General features: G+C 27.7%; 1 protein-coding gene across 5 annotated transcripts in view; it reads left to right on the forward strand.

Annotated features, from left to right (window-relative positions):
• Window positions 1-21,058, forward strand: part of LOC127279892 (UTP--glucose-1-phosphate uridylyltransferase) — a 237,922-nt gene that overhangs the window by 155,360 nt on the left and 61,504 nt on the right. For all 5 annotated transcript variants that reach the window (XM_051302548.1, XM_051302543.1, XM_051302545.1 and 2 more), the window contains one exon: window positions 334-472. In XM_051302548.1, coding sequence (XP_051158505.1) covers window positions 334-472 — 139 coding nt within the window. The remainder of the gene's footprint in view (window positions 1-333; window positions 473-21,058) is intronic.

Genomic DNA, 21,058 nt, shown 5'->3' on the forward strand with positions numbered 1-21,058 from the left:
ATTTACGTACATTCGACACCACAAAAATTCCGGCATGTTTAATTTGGGGAACTTTCATGCGTCCCTTTTTGAGGTATCAGAGGCTAACGAATCCTGCCGTAGAAATTATATGTGTGGTTCTACTGACAGGCCACTAATGTGTGCTCTATGCCCTGGCTTATTGGAATACTGAAAGGTAACCCAGTTTTCCAGAAAAGTTGAATTGGTACATTTTCATCAATCTTGCCCTTACTTAATACTCACTGTAAATAGATCAGATTTTTTTAAATTGAAACTTATTATAAAATTGGAATTATTATTATATTATTATAAAAACTAATGTTTATATTTTAGGGAGGAACTCTTATTTTGTATGAAAATAAATTGCGACTCTTGGAAATCGCTCAAGTTCCTAAAGATCACGTTGACGAATTTAAATCAATAAAAAAATTTAAATATTTTAACACAAATAATTTGTGGGTCAAACTTACTGGTATGTAATAATTTTATTAAATTTTAGTTTTTTAATATTTGTGTATATCATTTTACAAAAGAACTACACGGTAGAGTTAACATGGAGAACACATCAAACTAAAAATTTGCACCAAATGTTTGATTATAGAAATGCTAATAGAGTTTACCCCCACAGCAGCCAATCTTAACTAAAAATTTCGTAAAGATTTCCTTGAAATCTTGGGGATATTTAATTGTAAAGTTTAATAAAAATTGCATAAAGATTTAAATGTCCCACTAAAATAAATAAATGTTAAAATAATTGTTGACTAAAAATTTAAATGAAATTTTCAGGAAATGTTCGTCGCGAATATTAAGTAAAAATTTAAATGAAATTTTGAGGAAATGTTTGGCGTAAAAGTTGACTAAAAATTTAAATTAAATATTTATTAAAAATTTATACCGAAAGTTGAGTGAAAATGTAATTTAAATATTCAGTTAATTTTTGTAACGAACATTTCCTAAAAATTTAAAATAAATTTTCAGAAAAGGTTGGACGAAAATATTTGTAAAAAATACAAAAACAATATTTAAAAAGTATTAATATTATTATTAATATTAATAATAATAATAGATAGATAGATATATAGATAGATAGATAGATAGATAAATAGATAGATATTATTATTATTATTATCAATAAAAAAAATTTACTATCTGGGATTAAAAATAAAATAAATAATATACAAACATTGTTGCTCTGCTTTGATTCACATTGAATCAAGCACTGCATGCTTGTTGAGCAAGAACTTTTGAAAACAAATTCGTCACAAAAATTAACTGAATATTTAAATTACATTTTCACTCAACTTTCGGTATAAATTTTTAATAAATATTTAATTTAAATTTTTAGTCAACTTTTACGCCAAACATTTCCTGAAAATTTCATTTAAATTTTTACTTAATTTTCGCGACGAATATTTCCTGAAAATTTCATTAAAATTTTTAGTCAACTTTTACGCCAAACATTTATTTTAGTGGGACATTTAAATCTTTATGCAATTTTTATTAAACTTTGCAATTAAATATCCCCAAGATTTCAAGGAAATCTTTACGAAATTTTTAGTAAAGATTGGCTGCTGTGGGGGTAAAATTATATATTAATTTATTTTTGTTTACATCTTTTATAATTAATTATGATTAAGGGATTACATGGGTCAAAAAGGCCAAAAAATGTTATTTAAACAATAAAATATGATGAAGTATTTATTGGGATTTGTAGAAAAAGTGTTCATGAGTAATTGAAGACCTTATTTGTATCTATTTAATACGAAAAAAGTGAAATAAAAGATAAAATATGGAGCAATGTTATATTAGGGTACACGGAAAAAAATCAATGGTTGCCACAGCCATATCTTTGGTTGTCTCAACCATATTATATTGAAAAATACGTCCCAACCATACCTCCGGTTGCTCCAGCCATATTAAATAGCTAGCTTTAAATTGTTAGCACAACTAGAATATATGGCTGTGGGAACCATATATTTGGAAAACATTCAAATGCTAATATGGATGTGACAACCATTTTTAATTGATGCTTCGACCATTATTTAGTGTACCATATTAATATTGTTGAAGCAACCATTTTATATGGTTACAATTTATGTTTATTTTATTTGTTTAATATTATCAATAAGGTTATTTTTGATTAATTTAAAACATTGAGTCCCATAAAAACGTATTTATTTTTTTGAAATAATCGCCAAATACAAATTCGTTAACAAAATAAACAATCGTATCGCACCTTTTATTATAGTATTATATAATTATAGTGCGTGCCTAAGTGTCGCAAACATTGAAGAATTTTTTTTTCGAAGCCTATTTTTTTTAAGGAAATCAATGCACTCAGCTTCCATTTTTTAACTTAAAAAACACACCCAGCAAACACGAATACGTAATGGTTATATATTTGTTATATAACAAGATGTAACACGTTCTGTCACAAGCTTGTAGCATGTTACAAGCATGTTACAAGCAGGTTATGATAAATGTCAGCTCTGATCTCTGTAACAGATATGTAACAAATACATAACACTGTTACTAGTGATTTATAACAGATATGTAACAATTATATAAATTAATTACAAATTTTTTAAATCCAGTAACAACATCTTATATAACACATATGTAACAAATATAGAACTTTGTTACAAAAAAATACAGTTAAAATTAATATAATAAATTAAGAGAGTGTCATATTTTGTCTTAATTTGATGTTGATAATGTTAATAAAATAAAAAAAATTAGTAATCCTAACACATTCTCGAAATTTTTTAATCGGTTGTCTCCCGAGATTCGAGCTTTCGACCATCACTAATGTACTTACACTGCAGAGCTCAACCGTACTGGGAACTGCGCCTAGACGCGCTCGACCAAGGGAGACTATAAAGGTTTCTTAAGAAATGTTCCTTGTAACAAACACATGAAATAGATAGGTTTATTATTTTGTAAGACCATCAAACAATTTTTTAGTTGTTTATTATTTATTACAATGAGTATATTAGCATATCGTTTCTAAAATATTAATAATTTTTAACAATATAAATAATTTTTATTTGTTAATTCTTAAATATGTTAATTAAAATAAATGTAAAAACTGTTAAATCTTTTAATTATTGTATTTTAGAATTTATTACCTTTTAATTTTTAATTTGAAAGGAAATAAATCTTTGCTTTAGTCAAGAGGACAGTACAAATAAATTTCAATTTTCTCCAAAAAAGTAATTAAGTAACAATGTTGAAACAGTAAAATTTTTTTAATTAACTAATATAATTTATATTACTCATAATAGTGATTTATATTATTATATATAAGAATAGTGTGATGTAAAAAAAAATTGGTAAGTCTCAACAAATTGCAAGTCTTATAGTAATTTTCTACGCAAAAAATTTAAAAATTAATTAAATATAAAACAAAGCAAATATTAAATTTCTAATATATATAAATTATAAAAATGTACGAAATTCAAAACATTTAAAAGTTCCCAAATTAATTTTAACCTACCAAAAATGACTAAATTTTGCAATTCGACTAATTTTAATTACTATATACATTTAAGCAAACTGTATATTAATTCTTTGTTGAAAATCAAATAATTTATGTTTCGGTCAAGTTTCAATATCCAATATTATTGAAATTCAATGTTATATAATATTCAAATATTAAAACAATTGATGTTGGCATAAAAATTGACAAAATTACTTTGCATGGCATTATTAATGGAAAAAAATAAAATAGGAATCTTACAACAAAAAGGATCAAACATTTAATGACATTTGTGACTGAAGTGTTACAGAACATTTGTAGATTTGACATAATGTTATAATTCTATAACAGATAATAATTTATTAATTATTAATTAATAAATTAATTATAATTAATAATTTCTACACGAAAAGAAAAATCTAGCTTTCATAGCATGAAAATGATTCCTACCATTAAAGCATGAATTTTTCTTACAAAGAAAGCAAGAATTCATGCGTTCTTAGTATGTTTGAGAAACACGTCTTCGTAGTATGCATTTAATACTTTAAATGAATGAGCGCCACGCATAAATTGTATGAAACCAAAACCTACTACTATTGCAGGAGTCTCATGCTTTTTCGGTATTAGAGTCCTGCAACTGGCGATCACCAAGTTTGAGTCAAGTTAAAGTGTGCGTGTCTTAATCGCCAGTTGCAGGACTCTAATACTGAAAAAGCATGAGACTCCTGCAATAGTAGTAGGTTTCAGTTTCATACGATTTGCGCGTGGCGCTTATGCATTTAAAGTATTAAATACATACTACGAAAGCATGTTTCTCAAACCTTTTAAGCATGAACACCAATCCTACTAATAACGTATGAATTCTTACTAATATTACTAGAATTTCTCTACTATAATAGCATGGAAAAGATTCATGCGTTAAACGTATGCCTTATCACGTTATACAAGCGAGATTTTTCTCTCCGTGTAGAATAAGACAAGCATTCTGTTCTAGAAATGTTATGTAATAGTCTTTCAGCATAGTTCTAGAGCAGAAGCGGAACAAAATTTCTAGAACATTTGTGACATCTATGTTTTAGAACTCTTATAGAACATTTGTTATAGAATAATTTAAGAACAAATTTCCGGATATATTCTATAACAAAAAGAGAATATTATTCTAGAAAGGTGACATAATATTGTTATATCAAAATTCTAGAACAAAAAAAGTACAAAATTTCTAGAACATTTGTGACTTAAATGTTCTATAACACTTATGGAACTTATATCTAAGAAGAGTTCTGGAACAAAAAAATAGAACAGTTATGTAACATATTAGGAACATTGTTCTAGAACACTGTTACCATTTTGTTCTATAACTGCTACATGTTATTGATGGCACAATTGTTCTAGAACAATGTTCTTTAATTTTAATAGAACAATTATAGAACGTGTTTGCTGGGCATTAACCGGGATCAATATAATTCTTAAATGATTATAGAAAATGTTTAGGACTGCGGACATATACACGTTTCGCGACACTTGGAATTAATGTGAGTAATATAGACGTAATATATTGCATCACCGCGCAGACAAGATGCGCAGGCGTCTATAGGGGCCTTAGCAATTCAAAAATGGATAGGATAACAAAATTGTTAAAATCCAAACAAATATTGTTACCTCAACTAAAGCTATGGTTGATATATCCATATCATAGGTACAAATATTATATGATTGCCACAACCATTCTTTTTTGTCAATGTATCCATACTGAAAGCTGCTTCAGCTATATATATGGATGCCTCAACAATATTATGACCAACAATATTTTTATGTTTGGGACAACGATACCTTTTCTTTCCGTGTATTCAGTCAAATTTTTATATAATTCAATGAAAAATGTTTTATATATTATTTTTTAATAATAGAAAAACAATGAAAAATTATTAATGTATTATTTTAAAGCATTTAAAAGGGTAATAAATAGTGAAAATTAATGTTTTTAATGTGTACTTTTTGTGTGTATTAGACAACGTTTATCGACAGCAAGTTACGGGTTACACCGGTGAACGCTAGATGGCAACACAGTAAACAATTAATTAGAATTTGACAAGAAAAATATTTAACCCACTGAAAGTCGATGATGCATCTAGACACAAATAAAAACAAGTTAAATAATATTTAAAATATTTAACCCACTGAAAGTCGATGATGCATCTAGACACAAATAAAAACAATTTCAGATGTTCATTACATGAACATTTTGCTTCCTCTTTACGATCAGCAAAAAAATTTGCTTCCTCGTGGAGAAAGCAAAATTTTATTGCCAAAATGTGAATTTTTGATTTTTTAACTTTCATTAATTCTTTAAATTTATCTCAAATGTATACTTTACATATATCGATCGATTCGTCTTGACGTAAGGAATACGATTTTTTTATATATAACCTTAAATTTTTCTATTTAAAAATTTTTTCGATTAAAAAAAAATTTTTGGAAAAAAGACGATAAGATTTTTTTTTGGGGTATTTTTTAAAATCCTTTGGTCAGATTTGAGATATTAATATGATAAATGAGCCTACCAAATTTTGTCTAAATCCATTAAAACCTGTTAAAGTTATCTTCTAAACAAAAAAGGGATCCACACACACACACACATACATACATCCGGACAATTGATCAGAATCTCATATAACATGTTTCTATAAAGAAAAAAATTTGTTTCCGCCACTTTGAAAAGTTTTATAAATGAAAGGACTACATAGCTTCCTCCACGAGGAAGCAAAATGTCAAAGACTTATTGAATATTCATAAAAAATGTTACTAAGGGGTTTTCGGGGTCGCTAATTAAAAATTTGATATCAGATTTCCAAAATTAAAAATACGAAATAAAATATAACGAATAGAAAAAAAATTAAAACATAATCAAATTCTCCATCAGCTTCTTACTCGGGGTTTTGGGGTTCGCTGATTACGAATATAATAACAGATTTTGAAAATTCATAATTGCGAATCCAATATGACGAAACAAAAAATTAAACTTAAAACAAATTCTCTGGAAGTACGTTACTCGGGGGTTTTTTGGGTCGCTGATAACGAATATAATAACAGATTTTCAAAAATCAAAATGACGGATCAAAACAATTAAACAATAATTGAATTCTCTCAAAGCTCATTACTCGTGGGTTTTTGGGGTCGTTGATTACGAATCTGATATTAGATTTTCAAAATTCAAAATGGTGGATCCAATATGGCGGATAAAAACAATTAAACATTAATCGAATTCTCTCAAAGATAGTTACTTAGGGGTTTTTGGGGTCGCTGATTACGAATCTGATATTAGATTCTCAACATTCAAAATGGCGGATCAAAAAAATTGTATATTAATCGAATTCTCTGAAAGCTCGTTACTCGGGTAGTTTTTTCGGTCACTGATTATAAATCTGATATTTGATTTTCAAAATTCAAAATGTCGAATCACAAAAATTAAACACTAATCGAATTCTTTGAAAGCTCGTTACTCTGGGTGTATTGTCGGTCACTGATTACGAATATAATAACAGATTTTGAAAATTCAAAATGTCGGATCAAAATAATTTTTAATTTGCATTTTTTAAACTTAAAAAATGTTTTTTGGTTTTTGAAATATGTTAAAAAAGGTCCGAGCATGTTTTCCTACAACTCAGCCGTCAATCGTCACTTTTCGCCGCCTCGCTGCTGGGTTGTAGAAAAACATTCTCGAACATTTAACATTTAACATATTTCAGGAACTACAAAACATTTTTTACTTTTTTAAATTTTAACAGAATCTTTAAGTTTTGAGCATTAATTTGCTTTTTTGAAACTTAAAAAATGTTTTGTAGTTTCTAAAATATGTTAAAAAATTTTCGAGAATGTTTTTTTACAACTCAGCAGCAAGGCAGCGAAAAGTGATGATTTACGGCTGAGTTGTAGGAAAACATGCTCGGACCTTTTTTAACATATTTCAAAAACCACAAAACATTTTTTAAGTTTAAAAAATGCAAATTAAAGCTAAGAGCCTAAAGATTATGTTGTAAAATTGTCAAATTTTTCCATCCATTATTCCACATTATGCCGGGAGTCAAAAAACATTAGTGGGAAATTAGAAAATTTGCCTAATTTTTTCTTAAAAGCTTTTCTGTGTATAAATCCCAAAAAAAGTAAAAAAATTTCTTGATATACATTGAGAAGCAGAATTTTATCAGCTTTCCAACCATCTAAGTTATAAGTCTCTATCTTTTTCCTAACTTAAAATATCTTGCTTTAAAGTCAGCACCAAATTTCTACTCCTTCTACGTTAGCCGTACCGACAATTTCCGACGATAGTGTAGTTTAAATTTAAGTTTTGTTGTTTATTCAATAGCCTTTCGTTCACTGTTTATTAATAACATGTATTTTAAATGTTTAGTCATCATAACGAAATGAAAATAAGCAAAAAAGCCTAAATACTCAAAACCACCTTTAAGCTTTTATTTAATTTGCTAAATATAAAAAATTAATACAATTTTCTTGATCCGCCATTTTGAATTTTGAGAATCTAATATCAGATTCGTAAACACGGATCCAAAAAAAGCCCGAGTAACGAGATTCCAGAGAATTCGATTAATGTTTAATTTTTTAATCCGCCATTTTGAATTTTGAAAATCTAATATCATATATGTAATCAGTGACGGCGAAATAACACCCCGACTAACGAGCTTTCAAAGAATTGGTTTAGTATTTAACTTTCTTGATCCGCCATTTTGAATTTTGAGAATCTAATATCAGATTCGTAATCAGTGACCGAAAAAACAACCCGAGTAACAAGTTTTCACACAATTCGATTAATGTTTAATTTTTTAATCCGCCATTTTGAATTTTGAAAATCTAATATCAGATTCGTAATTAGTGACTGAAAAAACACTCCGAGGAACGAGCTTTCAGAGAATTCGATTAATGTTCAATTTTTTTGATTCGACATTTTGATTTTTGGAAATCTGATATCAAATTTGTAATTAGCGACCCCGAAAACCCCATAGTAACATTTATTATTAATATTCAATAAGTCTTTAGCATTTTTTTTATTTGTGTCTAGATGCATCATCGACTTTCAGTGGGTTAAATAATATTCTTGTCAAATTCTTATTAATTGTTTACTATTCTGCCATCTAGCGTTCACCGGTGTAACCAGTAACTTGCTCTTGATAAACGTTGTCTAATACACACAAAAAGTACACAATAAAAACATTAATTTTTACTATTTATTACCCTTTCAAATGCTTTAAAATAATAAATTAATACTTTTTCACTGTTTTTCTATTATGAAAAAATCATTTTATATAACATTTTTCATTGAATTATATAAAAATTTGACAGAATACCCTAATGTAACAGTGCTTCATATTTTATCTTTTATTTCACTTATTTCGTATGAAATAGATACAAATAAGGTCTTAAATTACTCATGAATACTTTTTCTACAAATCCTAATAAATACTTTATCATATTTTATGGTTTAAATAACATTTTTAGTGACCGTTGTGTTCCCAACGGTGTTTCAACGCTATTCCGTTTAAAACGCGTTGTGCCCATCCGCTAGGGTGTACTGTTATTGTTTTATTACTTTACTAGTCACCAATACCAATATATGTCCAAGTTTGCCTTTATTCCAATATAATTAAACCAATTTCCAATTTTGCTTTAATTCCAATATAACCAAACCAATTTCCAATTTTGCTTTTATTCCAAAATGACCAAATCAATTTCCAAATTTGCCTTTAATCCAATATAACCAAACCAATTTGCAATTCTACCTTTATTCCAATATATTACATTTGAAATAATTTCATTCCTTTAATGAAATATGTTAATTAAGATAATCCAAGAAATAAATTTATGCTATATATTTTTGCCATTTTTATTTTCTCCTTCAAAGTTATAAAACAGTAATATTGTTTACTATTAAAAACATCCGTAAAAACATTTATTGAACTGATTCACATTTGGAGACTAATCTTTTCAACCCAATCAAGTCAAATCTTTTGGCATAGTTAGGAGAGGATATTTTCGAATATTTAAAAAATTCCATACTGATCGTACCCTTTAATGTAATGTTGTATATTAAAAACCATAAATACATAAAGATATATTACACTAAACTGAATTAAAATTATTCAAAAATTTCACTATATACATAATTTTTTATATATTTATTACTTCTATTATCTCCTAAATATATTTTTACATAATCAAATGATTTAACTCTTGATAATGCAACATACATCTGACCGTGATTGAAGACATCTCTTCTTAAATCAATGGATAATCTGTTGAATGTTTGCCCTTGAGATTTATTGATAGTCATTGCGAAAGCCAATTTTATAGGAAATTGTCTTCTTTTAAAAGTAAATGGATATAAATTTTCACAATATAGAGTTACTCTATGTAAAAAAACAATATTTCCACTCTTATCTCTAGTCAATATTTGACATTTAATAACATTATGTGATAAATCTAACATAATTAACCTTGTTCCATTACATAAACCTTCATTAATACTAAGGTTTCTAATAAGCATTACAACTGAATTAATTCTCAAATGTAATTCATGTGGTGGTAAAGCAGTCGGAGAGAGAGTATTTAAATATTCTGGTAACAAGACTTCCGCAAAACTTCCATTATCACAATTTTCAGTAGAATCAATACTTTTATACATTGTTTCCCCATTACTGTCTAAGAGACGCACCACTCTCTTATTAATATCATCAACGTCAACGTTTCTAGGTGCTAAAATTGCACACACTGCCAACTCTCTAAATTTATTCTGTTGTATTAAATGACCATACATTTCTTCAGCAATATCTACATTTCCATGTTGAATAATATGTTCTGGTAATTTAACATTATCATCTACATCATTTAATTCACCATTGCCCACTTTGAGTAGAAAATCTACAAATTCCGTCTCCTGTGGTAAGGCTCTCATATTTTCTGTTAAAGTGTATTTTTTGAAATGTTTCCATAGTTTACTGTTCTTTATGGATAAATTTACGATTTCTGATCTAGTGCCTCGTTCTTTAATTGGCAAAGTTTGTCTAAAATCTCCTCCTAGAATTACAATTTTACCACCAAAAGCAACATTTGATTTCATTCTATCTCTTAATAGATAATCCATAATTTCTAAGGCATATTTTAGAGCCATTGGTGCTTCATCCCAAATAAAAACATCTATATTTTTTAAAAAGAGTCCCTCTTTTGACTGAACTTTAATGTTTGAAGTTGAATCACTATACAGTGGAACAGGTAATCCTAAAACTTTATGAACAGTTTTCCCGTTAGGAAGCAAAGTGGCAGCTATACCCGTAAATGCCATGTTACAAACATTCACTCCTTTGCTTCTTAATAAATGCCATAGTGTAATGTATAAAAAAGTTTTTCCAGATCCTCCACAACCATTGACATATAAGCATTTAGAACCATTTAAAGAAGAATTTTTTATGACTTGAAGTATATAGTCAACTACAACTTTCTGTTTTACATTTAATGTATCATAATTTTGTTCTCCTATCTTAATATGTTCTAACATATTTATATCGTCAACTTGTATAGAACGATTTTCATCTTCTATGTCTAATAATCCTTGAAAGTCAGTTAAATTGTATCCTTCATTAAGTAACAGTGATTTTATATTTCTATAAGCCATATTTTCAGCCTCAATATTGTTAATTTTTGAAAAATCTTCTGACAGATGCCTCTTAAATTGTTCCCAAAGTTTATCCGGGTGAACAGGATGACAATGAATTAAAATTCTTACAAATAATTGGCGAAGTGAATGAGGCATCATCCATAAAGTAGCTTCTTCTATTGTTCTAATCCACTCAGTATCATCTTCCACAAGTCCTAATGCCAAACAAGCAGATGTAAAAGATTCAAGCACGATTCCATTAACTGTTCTTAAACTTTCAAAAGAAGTTGCTCCTTTTACTGTAAGCAACAATAATCTCAGGTGAAATAATTCCATTTGAGAGAGATTAACTGAATACATTCTTCCCAATACTTTTTCCTTACGAATTCTTTGTTTCCATTCAACAGATTTTGTTATCCACGTATAATGTTCTGGAATTTCTGAATATTAATACTGATGAGCATTACTATCACGTTGGTTAAGTTTAAAGTAATCCAGTAATTTTGTATTTTTCTTCAAATCAAAAGAAACAACGTTACTATCTTTTCCTTCTCGAATAATAACATTCTGTTCATTTGGTAAATGTATGGGTAAACGATTAATACTATGACTCTTTTTTCCTAAAGATTTACTTAGAATTCTCCAAACTGCCTCAACAGGACCAACATATCTATTTTCTTCATAATGATTTATTTCATTGTGATTCACAGTTACCTCACCATTCACATTTGTGATAACAATGGATGCAGCATCATGCCCCTTGAAAATATATTTATATAAATATTTAACAGATTTGATACTCGAAACTATTTCCACATTTATATGACAATTAAATATTTCTGATAGCTTAGGACAATACGGAACAACATTAGAATTATCAACAACAAATCCATTTGGTCGTTCATACGTTCTATTATTATTTCTTCGACGACAGTGAACATAGCAATTTTCTTCAATTGTAGTTTCATTTTGGTATGGTTTTGGAAAATTTTTTGAACATTTTCCATCAATCAAACACCAATCTCCACAAGGTCCGTGAATGTTATTTTGCATTATTATTTTATGTAAGGTAGGATTAATATTTTCATCAGGAATTTCTGCAGAAATATAACGATCAATACTTTCAACTGTCAATATTTTAGAATTTTCTTTCAATATAACTAACAAATGAATGTGTGGCAATCCTCGCTTTTGAAATTCAATAACATAGACATAAGACTTTACCTCTCCAAATAATTTATTATCAACAATAACTTTTAGCAGATGTTTCACTTTTAATGCAAAAACCCTAGTTACTATATCAGGTCTATCAGCAGCAGTTTGGTGGGGTAATAGATTTTCCTTTATCTCTTTCCAATTAGGATTACATGTCATTGTAATAAATAAATCCGGTTTACCATGACGAGCAACAATAGCCATGGAATCTTGATATTGTTGCATCATATTGCGAGGAGATCCTATAAAAGTAGAAGGCAATATAAGCATTTTTCCAACGTGTACATCATTTTCTAACTCACGATTATGTAAATAATCAATCAGTCCTTTATATGTTTCACTTCTCAATTGAGCTTGATTATTTGCACAAAATCTTAATCTATCTTTTTCTATTTTTACATAATTATCAACTACCCATTGTTGAAACAACCGCCCGCCATATAAGAATTGATTAAATTCCTTATCTCTTATTGCGATTTTGTATTTCACATAGGCAGACCTAGAAATAGTAAGGTTTCTTCTTCTATAATCACTATCACTACGAATCATATTAATATTATAACCTTTATTTCCAAGTGGGTAAAATATAGGATAAATCCAAGGTTCAACATTGGGATCCAAATTACTTACTATTTTTAATTCCTTTGTAGATTTATTATAAACCGTTACATAGGATTCTGGTATTTCTCCTTCTGAGTTTGTATTAAAAATTGCAGCAACTTCATTAAAACTTTGAAAATTGTATCTTTTTTTATCTAAACCTTTCTTCAACGTAAATAATAATTGTAATTCAGGAATATCTTCATTTCTTTTTCTTGCTAATTTAGCTTCCATTTTAATTACTTCTGACATCATCATAAAAGATTTGGTGTATACATTAGAATTTCGCATAATATTTTCTATAGTTTTTAAGACTTCTTCATCTTTTTTTCTTCAGACTTTTTTTTCTGTAACAAATTGCTTCTTCAGGATCATAAATAAATAATTGACCAAAACATGGATCTTCACCTTTATCCGGATATAAAGCGCTATTAATTTGATAGTAAATTTGACCTTGAATTTTGTAACAGAATGGTCCCCTTCTCCTGCCATTAAAGTTAATTACATTAGCATTCAAAGATGCAAAAGAAAATGAATTATTATACAATCTTATATTTTTTTTAAAATGGCCAGATTTCTTATGAATACCTTCTAGCAAAAGCCTTAATTCATTGGGATATTCTACTGAACCTATCACAACACTACCATGACCACAGCAATTATTAAAACTACCTTTTTTAGTGGCAACTTTTTCGTCTTTAAAATGTTTAGCTTGACAATGTGTGCAGTAAAAATTCATCGAACCTAGATAATTTTCAACATTGTTTGATTTAAATGGCATATTATCATTTAAATCTGCATTTGATATTGATGGAGTAGAAAGAATCAAATTAGAATTTAAATCATTTACTTTCTGTAACTCATTTGGCCGAATATTTAATTTAGATTTTAATTGTGTTATTTGACAATTTTTTATTTCTCTTTCTTTATTAATTTTCTTTAAGTTTACATGAGAAGAATTTGTATCATACTGAAGTTGTTTTTTTTTCATATTCGGCATGGAGTTTAGTTTTTGTTGAAGAGTCTCCTTCATCTAAATAATTTGATGTATCTTTTTTACGTTTTAAGTTTTGCCTCTCACGATAACTTTTTTGAATCTCAGCTCTACTTTTTTTAACTGTTGTTGATGCAATATTTTCTTCTTTTTTGGATATGGCATGAAGTTTTTCTTTTGTCGAACAGTCTCCTTCATATAAACAATTAAAATTATCAATTTTACGTTTTAATTTTTGCCTCTCACGATAATTTTTTTGAATTTCAGCTCTACTTTTTTTAGTGTTGTTGATGCAATATTTGCTTCATTTATCTTTTTCATATTTATCGGGCAAGATTCTCCACACTGTAGTTATTTATCTTTTTCTGTTAAAAGACAATTCCAGTCATATTCAACTCTGCAAGATCTACTATTAAGAACTTGAACAGATGGAAAATTCCTTAAATGATTGTTTTTGAACATTAACATTAAATGATTTCTCATATTACAATAATAGTAATTGACAGAATGGGGCATAATATTAAAATATAGCGATGTTGCGAATGCTATTGCATATATTCCACAAGCAAGACTATTTTCTGGTTGTTGATCAACAATTGTGAAAATTACTGGTGGTTTAAAAGGATATAATCTAATTAAAAATTTTTTCTGATCTTCATTTAAACATTTTTTGTTAAGACTATCAAAAATGTAAAGGCTTTTTCCATCATAGTAAGTACAAATCCAATGACCACATTTATGAGAACCACTAAAAAGTATTTGAATGTGCTGCTTATTTATCTCGATTGGATATATCATATCAAGTGCTTGTAAAAATAAAGTATTTTGCATATTATAAAATAAATTTGATTCTCTTCCCAATAACTTTTGAAATTCATACATATGATCATTATTTAACATTTGTCCTTCAGTAATTACAATACTTAAATCATTATCACTCAAATTAACAATTTCTCCTTTGTTTGTCATTACTTTTTTTATTTATAAAATTTACAGATATAACGAAATTGAAATTTAGAAGATCAATTTCCAATTTTGTCTTTATTCCGATATGACCAAATCAATTTCCAATTTTTCCTTTAATCCAATATAAACCAACCAATTTCCAATTTTGCCTTTATTAAAAAATGACCAAATCAATTTCCAATTTTGCCTTTAATCCAATATAACCAAACCAATTTCCAATTTTATCTTTTTTCCAGTATAACCAAACCAATTTCCAATTTTGCCTTTTTTCCAATATAACGAAACCAATTTCCAATTTTGCCTTTATTCCAATATAACAAAATCAATTTCCAATTTTGCCTTTAATCCAATATAACTAAACCAATTTCCAATTTTGCCTTTTTTCCAGTATAACCAAACCAATTTCTAATTTTTCCTTTATTCCAATATAACCAAACCAATTTCCAATTTTTTCTTTATTCGAATATAACCAAACCAATTTCCAATTTTTCCTTTATTCGAATATAACCAATCTAATTTCCAATTTTGCCTTTATTCCAATATAACCAAACCAATTTTACCTTTTTCCAATATAACCAAACCAATTTTGTCTTTTTTCCAATATAACCAAACAAATTTCTAATTTTGCCTTTTATTCAATCAATACAACAATATTTATTTTTAACAACATTACTTACTGCGTATGCTCACGAAGTTCACTTTATATTCACTAAATTCACTTTATGTCTTATATATTCACTATGTTCACACTAAATTCACTTTATATTCACTCACAATCAGTGAGTGAATTTTTTTTTATTAGCTTAAATATTTTTCAAGTATTCAAGTAACTGTTGTACTTGACAAACCGAAATTATTCTACAACTAGCAACTTTGTCGTCCGCAAGCGGCCGACTACGTTGCTAGTGTGCATTAACCATATTTTTTATTCATTTTTTTTTCAAAAAAATTTAATATTAGAAATGTAAAAAAAAATTCTTTATATTGGATCTACCACCCAAGTAGCAAGGAATATTGCTCGAATGTCAAGCTGATATCAAGCGGCAATATTTTTGTGACATTCAGGCGAAATCATAATGTCCTCTTCACGGGGACATTCCTCGGTGATGTATCTATATGATCTATGTGACGGCCTTTCACACAAAAAATGTAACGCATTACAAAACTTACATTCTACATTTATTAAACCTAAATAATTCTGTGGAACTTTACTTTCATTGAAATCTTTAAAAGACATTATTGCAACTCCTGCAGTTTTTTTATTCCAATTATCGTTTTTACATGCCAAATTCTTTTCTTGACGCACTTTCTTTTCATCTTCCGTTTCCGTAGAAAATTTTTTCTTCTTAAATGACAAATTATTTTCTTGACGCACTTTCTTTTCATCTTGAGTTTCCATTGATATATTGCTTTTCCTACATGCCAAATTTTTATCCTTGCGTATTTTCTTTTCATCTTCAGTTTTTATAGATAATTTCTTTTTTTTTGCATGTCAAATTTTTTTTTGCGCTCTTTCTTTTTTATATCTGTTTTATTACGATTACGTTTTCTCAATCTCTCATTCTCCTGTCTTATTATTTTCTGCTCATATGTAACTTCGCGCCTAGCCTTCCTTTTTCTTCCCTTCTCTTTAATTGCTCGAATTATCTTTTTATCATTTTCTTTACTCAGAAAATTCTTCATTTTTAAATATTCATGTGGTGAAATTTTGTTCACATTATTATCAGTTGTACGAATTATTTTCTTTTCACTAGTGTCATTTAGAGAATGTTTAATTTTTAAATATTGTGTTAATAGAACTCTGTTAATATTATTACTGTGCAAAGTATTAAAAACAGAACAAGAGTTTAAAATATAATTTTTATGTTCCTAAGTTCAATTTATGAAAAGACGGTTCTAATTATATTCTCTATTATCGAATTCCTATTGTGAGACGTTCTTACTGCCAGAAAATGATTTAAGCGATTATTTTCAAACATTGACTTAAAATGGTTTCTCATTTTGTTATTATCAGTTTCACAATTTACACGGTTTGGCATTACGTTAAATAATACAGATGTTGCAAATGCTATTGCATATACTCCACACTAAACACTACCAAAAAGTTGTTGATTAACAGCTTCAAAAACTACTGTTGGTTTAAAAGGGAACAATCTAATTAAACATTTTATTTGATGCACAATTTTCTGGGGCTCTAATACAGGTAGGGGAGAGTGATAAACAGTGGGACAGTTTAAACAGTAGGTCACTTTAATTTTCTGAAAAACTACTAAAGAAACTCGACCAAAATTTAAATGTAAACCATGTTTATGACAACAAACTATATATACGCATGCGCATTTATACTTACACAGCGACTAAAAATGTGATTTTTTATGCTAAAAAACATTAAAAAATTCAAAATTTATAATTAATACAATTATTGTTCGGCAACATTTGAAAAATAACACTTCATAAGAGAACGACTATTCAATTTTTCCTCCAAATTGTTTTTATGTTATGACGAAATTATGACGTATGATCAGCAGTACTGTAAACGTAAAAAAAAATAATAACAATTTTTTATATGAAACTTGACATCGTATTATAAAAATGTAAAATATTATTAAAATATAAGTGTTTTGCAACATTTGTTAACGTTATTTAATGCAAAACATATATATTTATAAAGTATAAAGCAGAATATTTTTATTGAAACAAATATTCATTATTTAATAATAGGTGTCCCACTGTTTAACACAAACCTTGAAAACAAGAAAAATGTATCAAGTTCCAAAAACTTGAAATTTTTCTATTTAATAACAATATAATTTAAATAGAATATATGCATTATGTGGAAAAGAGTTCAAACTTTATGGTAATTCCAAAAAGTGGACAAAAATATATAAAATTGAAAAAAAGTGATCTTATGCCATTTTGAATTGTCTAGATAGAGAAACGCAATGTTAAACGAAGGAAGTACTTATGTTATGTTCCTTGGTGTAAGAAAGAAAGGTATGCATTACCTATTCAGTTTTAGACTTTCTTTATAGTTTTTTCACGTGATAAAGGGACAAAGAAATTATTACCTGGGTCCTCAGAGTTATTAATTAATCCTCTTTAAAAGATTGCAGGTCAAGCGAACCCTCATTTGCAAAATAAAGATATATCTTTCTCTCTCCATAACTTGTTCTTTTCTCTGTCACCGAAAACCCAGCAGGGGTCCGGACGGAATGAATGAATGAATGAATGAATGAATACCAAGATTATTATAGTTAATATGAAGATTTTAAAATTATCATTTCGTTTAGAGGGTATATATATATATATATGAACAATAGAACCTTTATTTTTGAGTCTTAACTCTGAGGACCCAGGTAATATTTTCTTTCTCCCTTTATTGCATGGAAATTATTAGAACTACTATCGTGGTGAAAGTAAAGTTTTACTGTATCTCTCTATTATAAGCAAATAACATAAATTGCTCTCTCTTCAGGTAACGCTTTTGCTTCTCTCTCTTTCCACTTAAATATAGCATAAAATTATCTCCCTTCAGGTAACGCTATTGCTCTCTTCTTCTTTTCAAAACAAATATCAATAAACTGTCTCCCTTTACCTAATTTGCATATTTACTCGTTTCATATAAGGATTCATAACAGATTTTAGCCCTATCTTGATACCTGTAGCCAGAAAGAAATAGAAAACCTTGTTATTGTGAAAGAGAAACAGAGACAGAGTTTTTATTTATTTTTCTTTTATTATAATAAAATTATTACTTTATTCATAACAGCTTTAAGCCTCCTCTTAATACCTGTAGCTAGAGAGAAATAGAAAACCTTATTGTGAAAAAAAGAGAGAGAGTTTTTATTTACTTCTTTATTATATAAAATTTGTAGCTCTTCCCTCTAAGAGTTTAGATCTCCAGTGGAGATATTTCTCACCCTCCTGCTGTGTTAGACATTGTTTATAATTGTATTGTACTATTACTCTTTCCCCTCTTAATAAAAAGTTAATAATAAACTTTAATTTATGTTGAACAAACCATCCTCAAATAGCACATATTGACACAATATTGCATTATTATTACATGACAATATTACGAGTATTGCACCTTAATATTGCTACAACATTGATTATGTTCGTCTTGCAGGAATATTGGATGACAATATGGAGGCAATGTTGTTGTCAAAAATTATTATATGTCTTGATTTTTACTATATGAATAATATTATGACAGATATTGTTTCGCATAATATTAAAATAGTTATTTCTATGCGAATATTATAGGTAATAGTGTCGCAATATTAAGCCTGAAAGCGGATATAAAGTACAGTGTTGACAGCAATATTGCACTGTCAATATTCCACATGACGGACGCAATCAATATTGCGACTGAAGGCAGATATAAACAGTGTTGCCAGAAATATTGACTGGCCATATTTCACATATGACGGACGTACTCAATGTTGAAGCAGTATTGCCTTAATATTGCGGTCAAATTTTCCTAATATTGAGATGTGATTTAGATGTAATTTTGATGCAATATTGTGGCCAGATTCATAAGAAATACAAACGTTTCGTTTCTAAGATATTATTGAGATTGTTCTCGCACTAAAGTCCTAGTCAAAATTTTGTAAAATGTAAAATACTAAAAGTGCAACTTATTAAATAACTTTCAATCAATGAGGTACAACACAAATAAAGTCAGAGTTTTTTATTACCTTAATTACTATTTATTTTTATCACTTAGCAAGATAATTTGAATGTTGTGTTTTATTTTTTATATACATGTAATAACAATATAATCTCCGTCCATATAATACAATTAATAATACGATACATTAATACAATTAACAAAATAAAATCATTCGTCACTTCTCAGTATATATTACTCGCTCGAGAGCTTGTTGGAAACTAAACAATTTCAAATTTAAATTAGCGTCGGAGAAGACGCTACCTGTCATTTTAATATTGCTACACAACAGAGATATCTATAAGAAATTCACAAGAGATTCCTTAGACATTTGAAGAATATCCTTGGGATATGCATTAAATTTTTATAGTATACTAACAAGATATCCAATAAATATTAACAAGGTTGGATATTTGATATCTGCGGAATATTCACGAGATATTAAAAATTTCGACTTCAATTTTTAAAAAATAAAATTATAAGACTTACATGGTAAATGATACAGAGAACATCTCGATTATGACAGTATACATGGGACATTCTCCATAGAATTTCTTTATGATTTTCCACATAGCCCAATATATCAATAATTGCACTAGAGTTATTGTATAATTATTTATATGGATTGTAAGGTTACATCGTACGCATAATATAGTAAATTTAAGGTGGACTTAAAACTTCCGAGCTGATAGTAAGGTTACATGTTAAGGTTGGGACGCATGAATAAGCTCTAAAAAAGTTTATTTTAAATTATGATTTGATAGAATCTTATTCTATAGAACATTAATTTTGCAGAATATTCATTGGTTCGAATATTAATGTTTTAGAAAATATAAATGGTCGAAAATCAATTTGACAGAATTTTTATTTAGAGGAAAATTAATTTGTCTTGTAAAATATTAATTTTGCAGAATTTTAATTTAAAAGAATCTTAATTTTGTAGACAAAAGATTAAAAAGAATATTAATTTGCTCGAATATTAATGTCTAGAAAATTAAAATGGTTGAATAGCAATTGCACAAAAATAATTCGGCGGAAACATGCTAGCTTACAATAACCTTTAAAATGTATTTTATTATAAACTTTACATTAATACCAGGGATGAAATTTTAAGTCCACCTAAGTTTACAACAGGCTTAAGATGTGACCTTACAATCCATGCAAATAATTATACGATAACCTTACAGCAATTTCCTTGAAAATAAGTTACGATCATTTGTTTTTCATATATTTTCAAAAATGCATAATATAAAACTTTGCATCCAATATAAAAACTGTAAATATCTTTTTAACAGCAAGATTACTTCGATTTTGAGAAATATTATTTTTTACACTTCATTTCAATTTTATTGTATTTATTTTATGCTTCACTACATATTTGAAATTTGATTGAAAAATCAAACAAATTTAATACATTACATTATTATATAACTTCAATAACTATTTTATTATTATATATTAACCAAAATT

Source organism: Leptopilina boulardi, unplaced genomic scaffold, assembly GCF_019393585.1.
Source record: "Leptopilina boulardi isolate dan_hultmark-lab unplaced genomic scaffold, ZJU_Lbou_2.1 LbouV2_224, whole genome shotgun sequence".
NCBI classification, from domain to species: domain Eukaryota; kingdom Metazoa; phylum Arthropoda; class Insecta; order Hymenoptera; family Figitidae; genus Leptopilina; species Leptopilina boulardi.